The sequence below is a fragment of the Aquila chrysaetos genome, chromosome 21 (genome assembly GCF_900496995.4).
Source record: "Aquila chrysaetos chrysaetos chromosome 21, bAquChr1.4, whole genome shotgun sequence".
In the NCBI taxonomy this organism is placed as follows: Eukaryota; Metazoa; Chordata; class Aves; order Accipitriformes; family Accipitridae; genus Aquila; species Aquila chrysaetos.
This window is the reverse complement of record NC_044024.1, coordinates 20,323,676-20,344,202: the sequence shown is the minus strand read 5'-3', so window position 1 is coordinate 20,344,202 and position 20,527 is coordinate 20,323,676. Positions and strand designations below refer to the sequence as shown.

Below are 20,527 nucleotides of genomic sequence, written 5' to 3'. Positions count from 1 at the left end.
ACTTACATATAGTCTGAAAAGCCTGAAGCTGAATTTTGACCACAGGCCACAACACTAACCTGCGAAAGCCTCTTTCAAAGCCATTAAGTCTTCCCTCCATTTAAAGGCTAGGATGGAATTAACACTTTGAATACAGCAGTGTTAGCTTTCCACATTGATTTATAAACCCAAAATTCCAAGATTTGTATTTTGGCTCCATTGTAGTGACCTGTACCAGGAGTCTACAGCCTGGTAAAATGAACTGTAAAAGGCCAAAGGAAGCAAAGGTCTAACATCTTGCCAAACAAAATTTTTCAGAAATAAATAAAAAAGGAGGAGGAAAAGTACAGTACACTCACCAGACGTGTATTAACAACGGGAAACAGCAATGCCAAGAGGGCCCCATTGAGCATATGCATCTGCAACCTGAGAAAAGAGGTGTGATGTTATATTCACAGATGGAAATAAAATGCAGTATTTTTCACATATTTTAGGTAGTAACTCTTCAATAAAAGGTAGCAAGAGTTTTAAGAAAATTCTTTTGGCTTAAATTTGAATAAAGCCACTGTTAAATGCAATAACCAGATACTGTTAAATGCAATAACCAGGACAAAAACCTCTCTTTAAATACACACTTAAATAATTTCCTAAAGGAGGACTGCCTTCTATAATGAGCTTTGGATTCCTAGAAAGCCTGGATTGCCCATTTGTGTTAATCCTGTTCATGATGCAAGCTGCTAAATAGTTGAAATTTTGCTGTTCATTTGTCTTTCAGAGCTTAAAATAACGTATTTGATAAAGGTTTTTATTCCTGTCTAACTCTATAAACATACAGCTTCAAAGTAAAGTTTCAGGAATTTGGAAGAAGTCCATTAAATAAAAGAAGAAAGTTCTAAGCAAATAAGGCAGGAAAGTAGTATTATAATACTGTATTTTGTATAGCTTTCAGCCATCTTTTTCTGAACCACTGTTGTGTCACATGAACACAAAAATAGTATCAGTACTGTTTCAGCCTACTTTACATAAGACACAAAGGAAGGAATAAACTGTTGACAACCACTGCCTGTCAAACTGTTAGGACTTTAAAAGCAACTTGAGGGGGAAAAGGTATTATAATTTCAAAACAGTTTTTCAAACGTAATTTATACCCTGTCAGGGTGTCAGAAAACAGAAAGGCTCATTCTGAAAAGCAACAAATATTGTGGCCTCTGCTCTGCAACTGGTCTTTTGCAAATGCATAGTAAATCCAGGATTTCCTGGACACCAGACATAACTTTTCACACTCTCTGAGATGGAGACGCTAACACAGCATCTCTGCATTCAGCCCACTCCCTGCCCAAATAAGGAACAGCAGAAAAAAGTTGCAGAGAGACAGTAGCAGTTCCAAAATAATTCATGAGGTGTGTCCCCAATATCATTTTTTCCAGTCACTGACAAGAAAGAGCCAAGTTAACTGTCACAGTGGCAACTACAGCCATTCCTGATTACCATTCTGCCTGGGAAGTCCCATGACCCTCCCCACGATATGACTAGTTACCCCCCTTTGCTGCTTACTGGACTCTACTGCAGTAGTCCATTAGAGCTTCCTGCACGTTAGAAACTCTTGTGGTTCCCGAAGTAAGTAACAATACACAATAGTTTAGAAAACATTGCATAGATTTGAGAAATACCCAAGTCAGCAAGAATTTGCTTTCACTATTTAACTTAGAGCCACCATTTTAAAACTAGACCCATACTATATGCACAGCCTTCAATGAAGCCCAGTTACTAATTTTTAGTGAGGATAATAAAAAGGTAAAAGGCCCACGACATACATTATAGAAGCCTGTACGTTAATCTGTAGAAAGATGCCTGCATTCTCACCTGTTACCAAGCTAATTCATGTTGCTAAGCGAGGCCAAAACCACTAGTACAAAAGAACTAGGGGCATGTGGCTCAACACCCACGATTCAAGCCCTGACCCATTTCAAGGTGTCATTTTTCAATCCAACCAATGTACCTTTCCAACTGGATAGACATCTTAATATTTTATGACTTAAGCTGTGATTAACTTCTAAAATACATTATGCAAATAGACAGAAATATAGTAGAGGCATTACCTGAAGAGAATCATTGCAATCCGACATGGAGGACAGGCAAGAAGAAAAATCTGAAACGTTAGAAACAAATTTAAATTAATCATATGATCTCTTTTAGACTCCTTTTTCTATACCTTTCTTTCCCAGTTCTGCATGTCACAAATAATTTCTAACCAGAAGAACTGTTTTACAGCAGAGCTAGAAAAGACTAAAAATCTTGAACAAATTTAAAGGTCTCATATTATCTACATATAAAAGGATTTAAGCAGTATGAGCAGCATCTGGGGTTTGGCTTCTGCCAGTACCCAAGAAACAAGTCAAATTCTAGCCTGTTTGATATTGTCATTATAACAGGTCTCTCATAAAGCAGATTACTGTATTACCAATCATTTTACTAGAGCAGCCCCCATAGCTCTCAATCATAAGGTCCTTGCTGTGCTAAAGACCAAGTATTTACAATGACAATATTTCCCTTCACTTTACCAGTGCAGGACCCAGCTCTTCAAGATCTCATGCGAGATGGCTGTCTATAAAAGCCTCTTCACACTTCCCAAAATAAGGCTACCACAGTATCTGCTCTAGGCATAAGCTTAGTATTCATCTTTGAATATGTCCATTGCCACACTCAATAAAGTATTTTTAAAGTACTGTAAAAATTTCACCAATTATTAGCCAGCTGTTTCACAAGACTGAAAGTAGCTGAATACAATTGGAGCAGCATGTTTGTTTTTCTTTAGAGGCCATACTCCTACCATAAATAGGACCTGATTTACATTTTTATGTAAGAAAGTATTGTTGATTTGCAACAATGCCCCATCTAAATTTAGAGGATAACTATCATCTTTTGATACTGCTGTCCAAAACCTCTCACAGCAACTTAAAAAATTTCATATCAGCGAGTCTTACTCTAGATATGAAGAGATTACTACAGAAGTGAAATCGGGTTTTTTATACTGTCCACTACTGCAAAGAAGAGACTTTGGCCTGCTGTCTGATAAGTATTTCAGAAAAAGAACAGATCACGCTTTTTACTGCTGTTGCAAAAATAAATTCACAATAGATTATTTCACTGCCAACCTACAAAACAAATTATCATTAAATCACTTCAAGTGAGAACATCTGGAGAATATGTCTGCTTTGTGGACAAGTCAGATTTGACAATTCACCAAACAGGTTTCTTTGAAGTGCTACAGGGCTGGGAAGAGGCCTCTGATGTATATTCAAATTAATTACTACCAGATCATGTACTCGCTGCAGCAGCAGTAGAAATATTGAAGCCTGGATCATACTACTGAGCCCTTGTGCATAAGAGGGGCTTGCTGTCGTTACCATACAAATAAATGTACAAATTCCAAATATTTTCTTTTCAGTGCAAGTTCTTAATATACAGCCATTTATTTCTCTGATTCACTTACTTGTATATTTAATTCAAGTCAGTCTCTGTAGCAGTTTAGACCTTGCACACACACACACACACACAAATTGTTTTTGCTAAGTCATACAGAACTCTAATAAGGGCACAGCAAGAAAGAGGCAGCAATTAAATTTAACTGAATATGTCATGACATTTTCTTACTGAACACTGTTAAAATCTAAATCAGAGTTTCTCTGAAGTCTTGTATTTAAAAACCAAGTAATTTCAACTCATCAGGGCAGGTTAAAGAGGAAAAGAACATAACAGATGCATGATGACAATCCACTAATGGAAGCTTTTTTGTGCTAAGAAAAAAAAAGAAAAAAAAAAAAAAGAGAGAAAGTATATGCCAGAAAAATCTTATGAGAGGTCTATATATCACCTTGCACATAAGATCCATATGGCTTCTGGGAAAGGTGTCTAACACTTACTATGCTTCACTATTCCATAATTGCATATTTTTGCAATAACCTTTGTTTACTAAGCTAAAGTTCCTTGAATTGTGGACTATATTTTTCCTTCTTTGGAGACCACAGATGTCTTCTACAGGTCTCTTAAAATTATTTTTTTCCCCATGCTACTTGCATGCATTAGTCAAACTTTTTAAACACTCCATGTTGTATGTTAGCAAAAGGAGATATGATATTTAGAGTCTCACTAGTTCATCCAGAGTTTTAAATTCATATTGTTTTATCATTTCCTTAAATTCAGAAATCTGACAGAAGATACATGTTGCTTTTGAAGCATAGTTCATACCTTCATGGAAGAAACTCTGCTCTTCCAACACAGAATTTTTTTTTCTTTTTATTTCCTACATTTTAAAAAAAAAAAAAAAAATTACTTTTTTCCCTATATGCACAAAATAATCAAACCAGAAATACGTCTTAATCACACCAGTCATTTCTTTTTCTGACACACTGCAGAGTGCTCCAACTACCACATGGTAAAGCAAAAACTACAATACAAATCTGTATACTATCTGAATCTCACCACTGAGGATAAAAAATAGGTATTATTAAAAAAAGATGGCATTGTTACAAAGACTGAGATGGACATACCAATTTAAAATACTTCACTATCATGGAGATGGGCAAAGAAGAGAACAAGATTCACAGCTGCTTATTTTTATGTCAACTCTACTGCAAGAAACACAGTTTCAGGAACTGATGAGGGAAAAATAAATATTACATATTTTTAAGCATGCAAGTCCCTCTGTTGTAAGTGATCTTTTGGAAAATAAGCCTGACTTCTATTTTTTATGGCAGCAGAGAAATCATAACTAGAATGTTTATGTTAAAACTTTAGGATAATGGAAGAGATCTTCAAATGTTTCAGCTTTAGCAGTTTAATATCAAGCACTGTCTCTCTAAATAAGTATATAGTTTTCATGATAAATAAACCTCAACTTCTTAAAAAGGATGTTTTACAAGACACCTTTGTATCCAATTTTCAAAGAACTATATCACTGAGTAGATTAAAATGTAGAAAGTGTCATCATTCAGCTCAGTAATTAGCAGTCTTAAAACACCTAGTTCACAGCAGACAAGCTCACAAGCTCTGCCACAAGTGTTCACATACTTATCCCCATAATCATATTATATTTCACTGTCATACTGGAAATAAAATCCTTTGCCTTGCAGAAGGAAACAGCTATGTTTTATAAACCAAACAATGTCATATTAAATTAGCAGCATGGCTGTGAAGAGTTCCCAGCCTGTTTTCCTGCTGGAACTCTCAAGGTTTTACGCACTCAGGCTAGCACAGATGTAGCCCCCCTTTGCCGGCACACTGCAGAGTTCTAGTGTAAACAGGGCAGAATATATTTTAAAGCACACTGAAGCAGGCTTCTCCTTGTCCAAGGCAGAGTAACTAAACTTTCAATTTAGAAGAAACTCTAAGAAACAACTTCAATGTCCCTCCTTATCCTGTCGGATCTGTCACCTGTTACATTTTCACGTTACAAACGAAAAGAAGGACAAAAGAATCAACCTGAAATCCAAAATGTACAAAAGTAACTATTTCAGGAGGGAAAAATAAGCTATAAAATAAACATTGTCTGATAGGCTGAATTCTGGGCACAGTTCTGATCATTCTCTTCCCCTTTAATCTCTCTCCGTCCCCCCCAAAAAGCAGATTTAGATAAGGGTTATAGAGGCCAACAAGAATGCTCAAAAAGCATAGAACTGACTTAACACATTAAGACTCTTCAATCTGTAAAAGCCTATAGGCTAACGAGAGTGAAAGTGAGGGTACAAAATCACGAGTGGCCTTGAGGAAATGTATAGATAACAAGTCCTAGGTGGGGACAACATTTTGAGTCAGTATGTCTAAGTCTTTTTCATCAGCACAGGAACAGATGAGTCTACAATTTTTCTCAGGCAATAAATTGCAAAGAAACTCATACCATTGGTCAATCTGCAAACTGAAGTTCATTTCAACCTTGAGGACTCAGATGAAAACAGAAGTCAGAAATTCTGTCAATATACTTCATAATTGCTCTGCTAGACCATAAATATCACCGTCCATCCCCATGGGAAATATTTCTGGCATGAAGAACTGCATGGCCAGCGCTCCCCTGCATAAGCCCAAATACAAAGGTCACATCACAACACATGACAGATCAGCAGGGCCGTTGTAATTTGGAGACTAATGTACAGGATTGCACTGCTTAACTATTCCTTCACTGAGACAAGATCTTAAAGAGACTGAACTTACAGTTGCTCTGAACAAACCCAGGACTGGGCTGTAAATCAGTCCCTTCCACTTTCCCTTCTTCTAACCATGCACTAAGAAGAAGAGAAAGCTCCAAATGCTATCTACAGGTATGGGACAGACTGGAAGGCAGGAGGAAAAGGATGGTATTTTTCCACCTGTAGTAATATATTTTTTAAAAATTTTCTAAAAGAAACATGTGCGACTGTCATTCAGTATTTGATGGAGTTCCCAAGAAACACGTTTGAGTTCAGTAAACTTCAGAGATCATTATTTCATTAAACCTGCTTATATTACTCATTTGTGTCAGTGTAGCAGGCAGAAGAGCCTGTATGTAAAATGACTATTCTGAAGACAATAAGAAGGTAACGTTGCATTAGTTTATTCAGAAAACTTCTTTGACAGATAGCAATAAGTAGGTATCACAAAGTATTACACTGGCCCTCCACAAATCCCTGTTAAGTTCACTCCCTTCTTTAATCACTAAAAGAAAGCATAGCCAAACAAGGGAAATGTTACTGTTAAAAATGAACTGGGTAGCTGGGAAAAAACCAGATCATTCTTCATAAATTCATTTTCAGAAGTCAGAATTTACAAAAAAAATTACTCCTTGACATTGCAATGGTATCTCTAGGTAAAAGTCAAACTCACATGCACGGAAAAAAGGCTAATTATCAACCAACATAAGCTGGTATTTTGCAGCAAGTTAGGTTTTTTTATTGATATGTTTTCCTAGTGCCAAAATATGACAGGAATACGTATGGGTACCCAAATTTCAGAAGCATGGAAAAAATCTGATACTGAAACAAACACCCCAAAAATCCACAAAAGACTGCAACATCATGAAACCAAAAAGAACTGTGATAACCTTAGTCTGTCCTCCCTTTAATATAATCCAATTTCCTAATCTCTATGCACTGTGTTAACCCCTAATGGTATTTTCACTTTTTGCACTTCAAGCATTACATGTGCTGCAATTATCACATTAATTTGGAGATATTAGAGGTTTCCATTATTTTTTAAGTTCGTACAGAAATAATTTTATTCAAACAAATTCTTTTACCATTTGCCCACCTAGACTTCAGCAATGGGCAAGTGCATCAGTATAAAGAGGTGGAAAAAGTAAAGAACAGAAACCGTCAAACATATCTGGTTTCCTGTTTTCCATTTAACTGTATTGCTAGATTGAAAACAGTAAGAAAGGAAAAGGCTTTTGTTGTTGTATAATTGTGCTTTTTTAATCCAGCAGTGCCTCTACAGTACATTTATTATGGATTACTTACTTTTTTTTTTGGGGGGGGGGGGGAAGGGGTCATGAGGTAAGCAGATTTTACTAAATCTGCCTTATTACAACCCCAACACACTCAGATATTGACAAACTCAAACTTCAACATACAGTCCCAAATATGTTAGTGAGCTACTACCTATAGTAGCTAAAATCTACTATACTAGAATGACTGCAAGCATTTTACCCAGCCTGTCATTATGAGTCGTGACTTGCCTAAAACAGAGATCCTAAAAAAAATTGATTAAATACCTAAAATGAGAGGCTGTGGTACATGCTAGAGTTATGTCTAGGAAAATTCTCAGATACTGGCAAGGATGTATATATTTATGTCATGTTACAAGTCCCAAAAGTTTTGAGACCATTGCCATAAAATAATTTGTCAGCTGCAAATTTTCTCACTTGTCTAGTATTTCCTAGTCTCTTTGACATGTAAGAATGCCACATTCTACCACTAGTTTTAGTAATCAACATTTCAAAAATCAAGACTAGTAAAAATCTCAAGAGCTATTCTCAAAAGGCATGCATAATCTTTTGTTCAAAAAGGATGCAACTGGAGTGTGTAACAGCAATACTGTCTCCAAACTGAAGTAAAACACCTCTTCAAATACCTAAGCCTGGATACCATTCTATTCATTGAATGTTATTGCCTCACTCCATGAGCACTCTAAATAGGGAGAGCTCACATTATTTATTTTTTGTCCTATGACTTGGCTGGGGTTTTTTATTCCAAAACATTCCAAACTTCTACAAAATACTACACCTAAGAGCTCCCTTCAGAAGTATTTTAATGACACTATTTTTCAGTTAGTACACTGAGGCAGAGTGCAATCAAAACTTGTCATGAAAGGCTTTTCTTCTACCAGTCTTAGTCCTGCTGAGACAGAAATATGTGTAACAGAAAGATCATCTTGTTTGATCAGAAACAAACTAAAAACACAAAAGACGACAATTCCAAAGGTAGCAGGGGAAGAAAAGAACAAGTCACACAACTCTAACCATTCCATATTAAACATCACACGAAGTAGCACTTATAATATCAATGGAAACACTTACAAATGTCTGAGTAGAGCTGTTTCTGGCAGAAGATAGCTAAGCACGCTACAGGTAAAACCACTGCATCTCACACATGCAGCACAGATTTCATTTACCTTTCAAAACAGCAGCTTGTCTGTCCCCGAGCTGCCTGTTTGATTTAGTATCTCGTTGCAGCAGACTGGAAACATATTTTTCTTTTCAAACATTCCAGTTGTGATCACTTAACCAGATCATAAGTTGATTGTTTTAGTATACCATTTCAAAATGAAAACTTCAAGAGGTTAGATTTTAATTTCTACTTGCAATAATCAGAGCAATGTGAAAAAATAATGGCAACTGGATTTATCCAAAACTGGAAAGAGTTTTAAAAAAAGAAAAAAAAAGAAAAGAAAAAAAAAAAAAAAAAAAAGAGAGAGAAGCAGGCTTCGGTCAATCTGCACTGAAATAAAAATTTTCAACCTTTCTTAGGTGTATCAAAGTACCCTCCAGAGCAGAAGAGATTAAGAGCTATGTTTAAAAGGCTAAGATAAAGTGGTAAGTTTAAGTGTATTTTACCGTACATGTGAAAATCATCCATTTTCCTGCACAATGGTAAAACTTAAGGCAAGGAACATACAAGCAGCTAATTTAAAAGATGTCAAAGATTTTGTTAATTAACTCTAAAATTATTTTTTTCAGTAAGTTCAAAACAATCACCCTATCATTTATCAGAAAGTAATGGTTTTAACAACTCCATCATACAGCTTTGATCCAGCATCTAAGTATGTTAGATGTCAACTATCAATTCAGCACAGAACAGCCATCTGTTTGCCTTCTAAAAGGTAACTTAAAAAAAATTAAAAATTGTAACTGTGATTTGACAAGTTCAGACTGCCAAATCTGAAAAGAGAACAGAGATCAAAAGATGTTACATTCCCGTTGCTAAATAGCAGCAAGTTGAATGTATTTAATATTTTAGCATAAAAGTCACAGCTGCCTTACTGCAGCAGTCAGACAGGTTCAGGGATTAATTAATGTGTCCTGTGGAATTGTTTATCTAGCATTAAGAATACTCATGATTCAAAGCAAGATTGCTGGCAGAGCATTAAGTAATACTACAGTAAAACTAGTTTCTGTGTTATACAAACCAGACTGTAGGAACATAAGCAGCTGCCTGTCCCTCCTTCCAACCTTCCAGTTTCCCAGTTCTACCCAGGGATGAAAGAAGTGTACCAAGTTGAACAATTTCCAACCTCTACAATCTTAATGTCTTGTAAATTATATACGTTTATTGGGACATTCCAGATTAGTGTCCCCTTCCACAGGCTTAGTTTGCTTACTCAACAAACTCACCTTCTTCCCTTTTACGGTCTTAGGTGAAAGATTTCTAGACTTCTCGTATTTCAGGATTAATTATTAACATAAGACTCAGGTCTTTTCTATGTGTGCAGTAGCATTAGTTATCACATCTTAGGAATTAGTATTTCAGAGAAAAAGTGTCACTGCGGTTATTTTTCTTCCTTTTTCTCTAATCACTACCTGCACCAGCCCTTCACTAGTAGTGGATTACTTCATTCCCCATTCCTAGTTTAATGCTTTAGCAAAACCTGACAATCAAAAACTTATCTGGGGGTAAAAGAGACAAAAAAGGCTGAATTTAAAAAAAATAATATTCAAACATCCTATTTCTTAAGAAAATTTAGTTTGTACTGAATTTAGATTAACTTGCATTTACACCTGTCAGTGACACTGTGGAAGCTTGCATGACTTCACAGTAAGATTTTCATGTGCATATTCATATACGTTCACTTTTGTTACTTTTTCCCCAAGTGTGACGTTTCATATTAGTTTCCTACAGAAGCAAAACCATCATAGAAAAGTCCTGCTCTACTCCGCCTCAAGTCACCAATACCTCCTTCTTGTCACAGTTCGCAATTCCTCAATTTGTAGGATTTTACAACAGAAATTTGTAATCTTTAAAAACAGCAGGATAATAAATATCTAATATCTTTATTATTACAGATAATTTTTTTGCCAAAGAAACAGCAATAGTACCACAATCCATAAAAAGCTAAGGCATATAGCATCGTATTCCTGATAATTTAAGTTGGCATTTCACTAACTACCAAAGTATTAAAATATAAACAATTAAATTCACTTGACACTAATTACTTGGCAATCTGAATAAATGTAAACCCTTACCACATCTATCTAAACCCCTGAGGAAGTGTCACGAGAAACATGAGTCCCATTACACTCTTCACAGGTTTCAAATGCATGGTACGGAACTTGGTCACAGTGAACATCAACACAGTTCAAATTGCTACAGTGAATGTGGTTGATGTACAACCACTGTGGTAAAACTCATAATCTGTGACTAGGCATGTAAACATTCACAGCAGTGCAAGGGAGACAACAAAGAAGGGGTTTTTAGAATAGAAATAATTAGATGAAAGTCATCCCAATCTCTGGAATTTATAAAGGTGTCCAATATGGTTACTGCTGCTATTTGATTTAGTCCACCACTCTAGTGAAGTTCCTAAAGGCCTCAGGCAGCTATTCCTGAAACATCAGTTTAAGTTGCTAGCAAACAACCTACACAGAATGGTGCATGAAACTGCTAAATAGGTTAAAAAATCCATCCTAAAAATACATTACATTCTCAAAAAAAAAAAAAAAAAAAGGAAAAAAAGAAACAAAACAGAAGAGGAAAACAGAAGCAGAAGAGGAAAAAAGAAATTAAAAAAAGGCCTGTTTCTCTATAACATGTTGCTCAAACTACATGTTACACTTGAATACTTGCTTTAAATCTGTGATGATCTCATCAAAACAAACCAGTATCTGATTACCTAATTATTCATCTAATGGCCTTTAGATAATAATCCTCAGTGTAAATATTTGGGGTAAGAGAAAGTTAAGCTTTTTCATCTAGAATTTCCGCTCATGCAATTCCTACTCCTTTCTAGAGAGTAAGATTACTTCTTGTCAACTCCCCACTTTTTATATTCTTTTCTCCTATGAATATACAGAAGAAAGGACAGAATTACCAAAGTATGCATTCTATCCTCAAGCACAGCAGGTATTTCCAAATCCTAGCAACTTCAAAACAAAGGCTTAACCTAGAGTGTTAAACTCCAATTCCTCAACTAGAACATTCATTGGTAGCATGACATATTACCGCGATACCTATCACCTCGACCAAAGCACGCACATTTTCAGCTCAAGGTAAAGCATGTACTGGCCAAATCTTGTCTAAGTTAAAGTGGATGAACTGTCATCTCTTCAAAGAAAACTGCGATTCACAGCCTTATGACACATTTGCTATTCTTTTTATACTAAATTAAAAATTACTATTATTTCTGAATAAGAATCCTTGCCTTGCCTCATACTAGTATTTCTCAATTTCTCTACTATGTGCTGGGATTTACTAAAAATAAGCACAATGGTGAAACAAACTATATACAGTGTTAAAACTATCACAGAAAAGCTTTTCCTCAGCTCAATAAATAGTCATTACATTAATTACAGTATCAGTTAAAGCCTCTAAACTTCAGTTGACAGTGTTTTCTCAAACCCAACAAAATCATTGCTTAAAAATAAATTGTAACAATTAAGAAAAAATTGACAGTTATTGGAACCAAGGGCAGATTAAACTATACAAGCGAGCCATGGGGTTTTTTGAAAGGCAAACTAATAGTTCTGGAGCATCCCAGACCCAGTATAAAGGAACTGATGACCTGCCTCATGACCTGTCACTTCATATATATGCCCCTTGAGCTGCTATCATCTTTCTAGCAGTAAAATGCACTCTTTTGCAAGAAATAAGGCTTGCCACCAAGAAATACTGGTGCTTTCAGTGCTGTAATTGTTCTTCACCTGCCCTTCTTCACCACACACTATTTCCTCTCTAGCAATCAGCTTTAAGAGGAACTATCACAAGTTAATTTGCTGTCGTAAAAATAAAGACTTGTGTATTATACAGATCTAAAAATCGAGCTGCACACTTCATAATCCGATATGTATGTGAGCTGTGATTACACACATCTTCCACTTAAGTGATGAATTTTCTTTCTACCAGATAGCATTTCAGAGCACTGAAAGGATTGTTGAACTTGCTACAACACTCTCGCGCACCCCCTAAATGTAATGATTTGGGAATAAATCATACTATACTCCAAATATATAGCCTTGCTTTTCTTAAATATTCAAATTTTTTTTACAGTCCTTAGCATATCAAATTCTACTAAATTTCAGTTTTATCATACCCCCTAAAATTGAGTCCTGTCTTCTGAGGTACTTTAAAAATTACAAGTTCTGCAGGTAGCAGTACCAGGTTTTGGAACGTAGGAGGTACACACAAAAATTATGTAGATACGGGAAATATGCACACATACAAAAAGGAAGATTTGGAACCTTACAGTTAAGAGACTTTTTGAAAAACGTATAAACATTCACAGGAAATTTTGCCTTCGCTGCTCTACATCTTGCCCAACAATCTTAATACATTAAGCAATGAACAAAACTATTGAAAAATATCTTTGATTTAGAATACTGCTACCCTTTAAAATTTAATAACTCATTAAACTTTTACTTGCAGGCTGTTGCTCACATAACCCAATAACATTATTCACTGTTATTTCTATAAAAATTTACTGCATTTCTATAATCAAAGGTTCTTCATACTCACTCCCAAATGACAGGATATGAACGTCCCTTTAATTTTAATTCAAGGTTTTGAAGAGACAGAATATAGAAAACCATACACAATTTAACTGGATTCTTCCAAATATTACAAAGCATTTAGGAGCAGTGTATGCAAATTAAACCCAGATTCACACCTGAAAAATCACACTTGACCATATAATCAGGTTTTTGGTTTTGTTTTGTTTTTTTTTTTAAACTTGGAAAAAGAGGGAAGGAGGAGTGGAGAGAGAGGGAGATAATTAATCTGTTATGCATTGGGACATATTCCCAAATGCAGAATTCAGCCAAGACATTTTTTTATGTAAGTTCCAAAAACAGCCCATTGTTTCTAAAAACACAGTAGCCTCTTTTGCAGAGGACAGAAAAGATCCAGGTCTCTAAAGAAGCTAAAACTAGAAATAATGAACACAGGATTTACTATTTACTGAACTGCAGATGCACTTAGCAATGTTTTTAGTTATGCTAACATCAGACCAAGACCACTGGACAAAACCAGACTCCCTATACTTCTTTCTCTTGCCTTTTTTCCACCTATCACTTCCCCTTTAGTTTACTTCTCTTTGCCTATAAAGATCACTGAAGTAATCATCCAGCAATACAGGTGTTTCCTACAAAAACATTTCCTTTATTCTAGACAAATGTCAGTCCTTAACTGTCTTAAATGCAATAATTTGGTGTAGAATTGGAAGAGAATTATGACAACTTACCAGCTGAGGATTTACCACTAAGAAATGATTCTATAGGAAGAACACTTGCAAACCTCTTCCCAAAACAAAAGTCCCAAAACTCATTTTACAGATTGGTATTAAGTCACCATTCTGGAAGAAGGCATTGGCATATTAAAATCAAGGAAGCTGACAGTTCACAACAGTTTAATAGGACTAGCTGTACCTATCATTTTAGGATTAGATTACAGTCATGTTTCTGCCACTTCCCTGAACAAGGTTTCAAGAAACTTACACACACACACTTTTAATTTCTACAAACTGGTCAGTCATAACCTTCAGTGTTCAGAACTGAATAGTCTTAGCAAAGCTCCAAGAAACCAAATTAAAACTATCAGCTTCAAGATCCAACTCACAAATCTAAAATTCAAATTAAAAAAAGAAAAAAATAATAATCACATACTCATTAAGGTTGGACAGGACCTTCTGAGATCACTTCACCCTACCATTGTTACCCACAAACTCCGATTTAGATGGCTTCGCATAATAGTTTTTCCTTACATTTTGTTTTCCAAATTTCTCTTTTGCAATACAGACTAATTTTATCTCTGGGTCTTGGTTTATATTTGTCTACATTTAATCTTAGTTGCCTGTTAACTCCAGCTTGATGTCTTACAGGACATCAGGCAACACCTGTGTTTATGCATTTTCATTAAGCTACATTGATTGCGAATAACAGCTTGCAAAATCTGTGTCAGAAATTACAAACTGGTGGTACAGGAACAAATCATGAAGAACACACAGTTTTTGATGAAAATTCTAACTGCTCCTTCACTGAACCTGAAGAACTGCTATGTGAACACAAGTGTTTTGATTGAAAAGTTAAAAAATGTATACTTTAAAGAATATAGAACAGATAAACAAATTGGTTTTGATGTAATTGGTTTTGACATTGCAAGGCATGAAATTTTCCTTTCACCTCACTAACACAATGCCGTAAGTATTTTGATGCTCATGCACAGGGAGACACCACTTATGTATATACTTAACAACCATGCTCTGGATGCTGCTAAAAGTCTCCTTTACAAAACTTTTAAAGAAATCAGTAGTGCTGTAATTGGCTGTTGGATGAATCCTCCCTCTTACACTGCTGAATCAGAAACTTAAAAGATTCCCTTCACATCTTCAATTTCAATACCATAATTATGGGTCCTAAAATACTCAAAATGATTAATGTCTTGAAAATATAACGCTTGGTCCCCTAAATATAGGATTAATTTTTTCCTGCTATGCCAAAGAGAATAGGTTTGCAACAAACACCCTAGTGGACTTAATGTTTCCTTTTTAGGATACCCTTTCATGCCAGGTTTACAGCAGTATCATTGGTCCCATCATATCCTCAGTCCTAAAAAGAGTGTTGTTTGTTGTTTTTTTTAATAGAGCTATTCAAATAATTTTCAATGAGAACACTCTTTATCTAAAGAGCGAGCTTAGTATGAATTCCTTCATAGACTTCCCCCCCCGCCGCTGCACCACACACTAACTAAATATTGTACTGCACAAAAACAACCCCATCCCCATTGGATAGCTGTCAAAGAAACCACAGAAATTCTCATTCCCCCTTGGTTTAAAATATAGAGAGAGATTTTAAAAAACTGAAGTATTTATCTCTCAATGGTACTGCACTTCTGTCACTGGTGAAGAAACAATATTGCCCTTCTTCTTCCAAAAGCTATGCAAGAAGCCAAAACCAGGACCAGGGCTGGAAATGAGTAGTACTGTTCCTAGGTAATTCAACTAGGTGGCAGGATGGCAACAAATTCTCCAAAACTGATTAACCATGTGTCCTGGTTTTGGCTGAGATAGAGTTAATTTTCCTTCTAGTAGCTGGAATATTATTATGTTTTGGATTTAGGATGAGAATAATGTTGATAACACACTGATGTTTTCAGTTGTTGCTAAGTACTGTATGGACTAAATCAAGAATTTTTCAGCTTCTCATGCCCAGCCAGCAAGAAGGCTGGAGGGGCACAAGAAGTTGGGAGGGGACACAGCCAGGACAGCTGACCCAAACTGGCCAAAGGAATATTCTATACCATATGATGTCATGCCCAGTATACAAACTGGGGGGAGTTGGCCAGGCTGGGCACATCACTGCTCAGGAACTAACTGGGCATCCGTCAGCAAGTGGTGAGCAATTCCATTGTGCATCACTTGTTTTGTGTATTCCAATTCTTTTATTATTGTCATTCTATTATTATCATCATTATTATTTTCTTCCTTTCTGTTCTATTAAACTGTCTTTATCTCAACCCACGAGTTTTACGTCTTTTTTGATTCCCTCCCCCATCCCACTGGGGCAGGGGTTGAGTGAGCAAGCGCCTGCATGATGCTTAGTTGCCAGCTGGGGTTAAACCATGACACCATGAGAACTGTTTAGGCAGTTAAATACGTTCATTTGATCGACACTTCATTCTTGTGACGACACATCTAAACTAGTTCTTCCCACTCATCAGAAAGATTTGATTTGAACACAGGTTGGTGTGATAGGCAGAAATTAGACACCTGATCAAAACAGACTCATTTGTAGAGCTCAGTATCCATTATATTATGCAGTTTTGTCTGCCCAAATGCACCACAGATGTAATTCCCATTTTATTTTGTGATTTCATTTCAGTCTTAGGTCTTTTAAAAGCAGATCTTTTGCTTTTATGCAGAGAAAATCTGAAGGATAATTTCCAGTTCCAAATACTTTTGGCTCAGAGCCCAGAGCCTTTGTTGCTCTGAGGTGAAACAGTCTCAGTTGAAGAAAAGGAAAACAGAAATTGAGTGAAAGAAGAGACCTTTCCCAACAGCTACTGTTGGCTTCCCTTTAAAGTGATCTTGACTGTTGTAGCATGTTTCATCTCTTCACCTCCCACTTTATTCATCCTAATGTTTGGGCGCAGCAGCAGGATTATGCATAAACTACCGCAAGAACAGAAGTGAAGGATAAATTATATCTTCATGTATTTCATCTTGCCAATCTGTTGCCCTCAGCAAATGCAGGCCAGAAAAACAATGCTTGCAAGATTCCAACTACTGTCTATTACTTTTCATTGATGATCTTTGTATCTAACCTGTTTTCTCTGCTGAAAGCTGTTGGTTTTGCAGATATTTTCATTCTCTACATTAAGCCCAGGTCTATTTCTAATACATCTATTTGAGGATGAAGAGACATGGCTTCTGAATTTTGCTGACATACCCATCTTTTCAATTTCACAAATGCTGGAATGCCATTTCTAATGAGTAATTAGCACAGGATTATTAAAAAAGCTTCACAACTGATCAAAAAGAGATTAAGAACTGCCCATGCCTGACTACAGAGGTTAAGTCTCTGTCTTCCTGGGGGAGAGCATCAGTGAATGAGATAAACAATACTAGCTCCCCCATTTATGTATACACATTAGCTTTAGCTGAATACTTATCATTACATCCTATTATAATACCATATCAAGACAACTAAACTTTCAAATCATAATGGTAACATATCCTCACCTTCTTCCCAGAGAATTAATAGGAAATTTTTCCAGTAAACATCGAGCATTGCCAAGAAATGGCATATGGCTGTATTATTTTATTTTAATTATTTCTACAGCTCTTGCATACCTTCTGCTTTCTCATTCATTACCAATACTGACTAATTGATTGCACAGCAATTGATACCACTTCATAGGAGGCAAGTGTCCTATGGTGTAAAATACTGAGCTAACACTGCATCATTACTTAGGAATTTACATAACCTACTAATTAAGTTCTGGAACTGTAAGTTAATTGCTGTAAAGGTCTTGAATATGGCGTAAGAGCTGCATTTTCACCTCTTGAAATAATACCCATCCCCCCTCAAACCTCTGTTACAACCATAAAAATGTTTCCATTCCTGTTAGGAAAAGCTCTCCAGGAGTGAAACTAACAACTTGCTTGATCCGATACAGCCCAGATCACTTAGCATTCTGCAAAGGGAGACTAAGAATGGCATTGCTCTGATTTTCATCTGTTACTGATCTTAGACAGATGTTGTTATCACGGCAGCTTTTATGAAAGCCTTTTTGACATTCTTCTATTAATTCCTGAGCTTAAGTTTTGTAAGTTGTCCAGTACTGAGGGTACAATATTAGCAAAATTAAACAAAATATTATTATTTTTGGCATCTCCCACACTCCTTACCAAGCTCAGTGAAACTGCCAGTTAAGTACATGCACAGGACTACTGACAAATACACCCTGTAAGCTTTAGATATTGTAGTTCAATAACTACTTATAAATGTTTCCATTACTCTGGAAGCTACACAAATTGCACATTATCATGCATCAACAACCAAGCCACAAGTCATTAAAGCACATAGTTTATCCACAGGTATTAAGCCAGATTGGTTTGTTCACCCCATGTATGAGACACTGGTAACACTTGTTTCCTTACTATTCAGCTTCCAAAATTAGAATGGTAAATCAACATTGTCTGCACAAATAAAGAGTAATTTGTTTCTTCAACACCTTTACAAAATATATTCACACCCCTAAAAGTCACTTGCTTGAAAAAGTTCCTGTAAATTACATAGCCACTTTAGCAATAATCTTGTTTTCATTAAAGTTGGTGCAAATTCTACTGCTATCAGTGCAAACAGCATTTTCTATTCTTGAAACAAGGATGAGGTGGAAGCAAGTGGTGAGAATGCCTTAATTTTCTGCATTTTCAACAGAGATTTGGACCTTAGTCATAGCTACAATTTCACCTTTTCATTTGACTTGGTTTTTTTTTTTCCATAGATTTCAATTCAGGTGATTAAAAACTAAGTCAGTTTTAAAACATTTATACCAATTCTCAGCATTTGTGCTTTTGCTGCGTGCTTTTGGTCCACTAACTGCCTACAGGAAAAATACCGCTCTGCAAGTATAAAACTAAAGCAAACTTGCTGGCGACGGTACACAAGCCTTACCTGCATCATAGTGACGACATGGCAGGGATTCAGGAGGTAAATGACAGTCCTGGTGGCAAACTTGAACCCCACCTCCAGCCCAAAGATGAGGCACAGCACCACCAGCAGCACATTCTTGCCCAAGCTCTCCTGCTTCGGCTGGGGCTGCTGCAGCAGATGTCCCTCCAGCTCCCTGAAATGCAGCTGCCTGAGCTTCCACAGGGACAGAAGGATCTCCACGACGCCCACGCTGAGGAAGACCAAACTCTCCAGAAAGCGCTGCTTCCCAGAGAGAAAGGCCGCGCACTCTGGCCCTCCGTTGCCAGCAAAGCTGGGGTCCACACCCCCATACATCCAGTCCAGGAGATTATGGAGGCTGTAACGAGACATGGTGGGACGGTGCCTCTTCTCCTCCCCGTCGCTGTCCAGGAACAGGTAGGAGCAAGACGGAATCAAAGCCAAAATGCTGTCGGGCTGACGAAACATGAAACGCAAGGACGGCCCCTCTGTAGTCCCCTTCCTTCCCAACCTTCCGGAGAAGCAAGCGGCTCAGCTTGGGGCAAGGCTAATTTTTGGCTTTTCCCTTCGATGCCAGGACGAGACCCACACACGCAGCAGCCTGCCAGAAGGGAGGAGCCACAGATGAATGGAGCCCGTGAGCAGCGGCGAAAGCCCCTCGCCTCAGGAAGCCCTCCTCTTCCCCGCCCGCCGCCATCCCCCGGCACTCGTCGCTCTCCCTCACGGGGCTCCCCTTCTCCGCAGGACAGCAGAACGACCTGCCCCCCCCCCCCCCCCCCCCCGGCCCGTTCCCAACGCCGGGCCACTGTCTCCCTTCCCACAGCCCGCCCGCCCTACCTCCTCCTCCTCCTCCTCCTCCCCCGCTGCGCCCCGCAGCCCGCCCGCCCCAACGGCCGCCGCGCGCTCGCGCCCCCCCACCCCTTCCCGCCTCGCAGCGCTGTGTCCGGTACCTCCGTCAGGCGGCGGGCGGGGGGGAGGGGGGGGAGGCGGTTATCCGCTCCGTCAGGGAGCGCGGCGCGGCTGAGAGGAGGCAGGCCCAGCGCCCCCAGCCATGGCGCCGGCCTCGGCGAGGGAGGGGAAGGAGGAAGCAGGGCTCTCCTCAGCAGCGGCGGTGGTAGGGCTGAGAGTACGAGCCCGAGCGGGCGGGTCGCTCCCGGCTGCCGCCGCGTCCCGCGGCTCTCCCGGCCCCTTCCCAGCGCCGTGGCATCACCCCACCGACGTGCCTGACTCACGCCGAAAAATGGACGAGGCCCCCCGAATTGGCTGCGCCCGGCCGCCCGCTCCTCCCTCCGCCCCGGCTGCTCCCGCCTCCCGCGGCTGCTGCCTTCGTTCCCCACCGCCTCCCTTCACCTCCGCGGCCGCTGCTCCCTCGGCGGGCTGCGCTCCCCTCTCCCTCGCTCTCCGCGTCCTCGCCTTCCTCCTGCCTGTTGCCTCGGCTCTCGCCCGGCTGCTCCCCTTCTTCTTCTTCTTCTTCTTCCTCCTCCTCCTCCTCCTCCCCGCAGCTGCCCGCGGTTCGGCCTGGCGTCCCCACCCGCCCGGCTCCCCTCAGTGCCCCCGGCCGAGAGGAAGTAAAGGGCCGGCGGTAGTCTTCCTCTCCGCGCTGCGGCTTGCCGACTCGATTCAACAAGCGGCCTTTAACTTGATAAACTAGTTCCTCAAGTGCCGTCGCAGGTGGGATTAGCCGGCCAAGAAATGGCAGTG

General features: G+C 38.6%; 1 protein-coding gene across 1 annotated transcript in view; it reads right to left on the bottom strand.

The window, feature by feature from the left end:
- The window catches only part of TMEM164 (transmembrane protein 164), a 44,077-nt gene extending 24,175 nt beyond the window's left edge, over positions 1–19,902 (bottom strand). Inside the window, exons 1-4 of the mRNA XM_029997261.1 lie at positions 19,777–19,902; positions 18,830–19,427; positions 2,079–2,128; positions 339–405 (exon numbers count right to left, since the gene is read on the bottom strand). Coding sequence (XP_029853121.1) covers positions 339–405; positions 2,079–2,128; positions 18,830–19,294 — 582 coding nt within the window. The 5' untranslated portion in view covers positions 19,295–19,427; positions 19,777–19,902. The remainder of the gene's footprint in view (positions 1–338; positions 406–2,078; positions 2,129–18,829; positions 19,428–19,776) is intronic.
- Between the last annotated feature and the right edge of the window lie 625 nt (positions 19,903–20,527).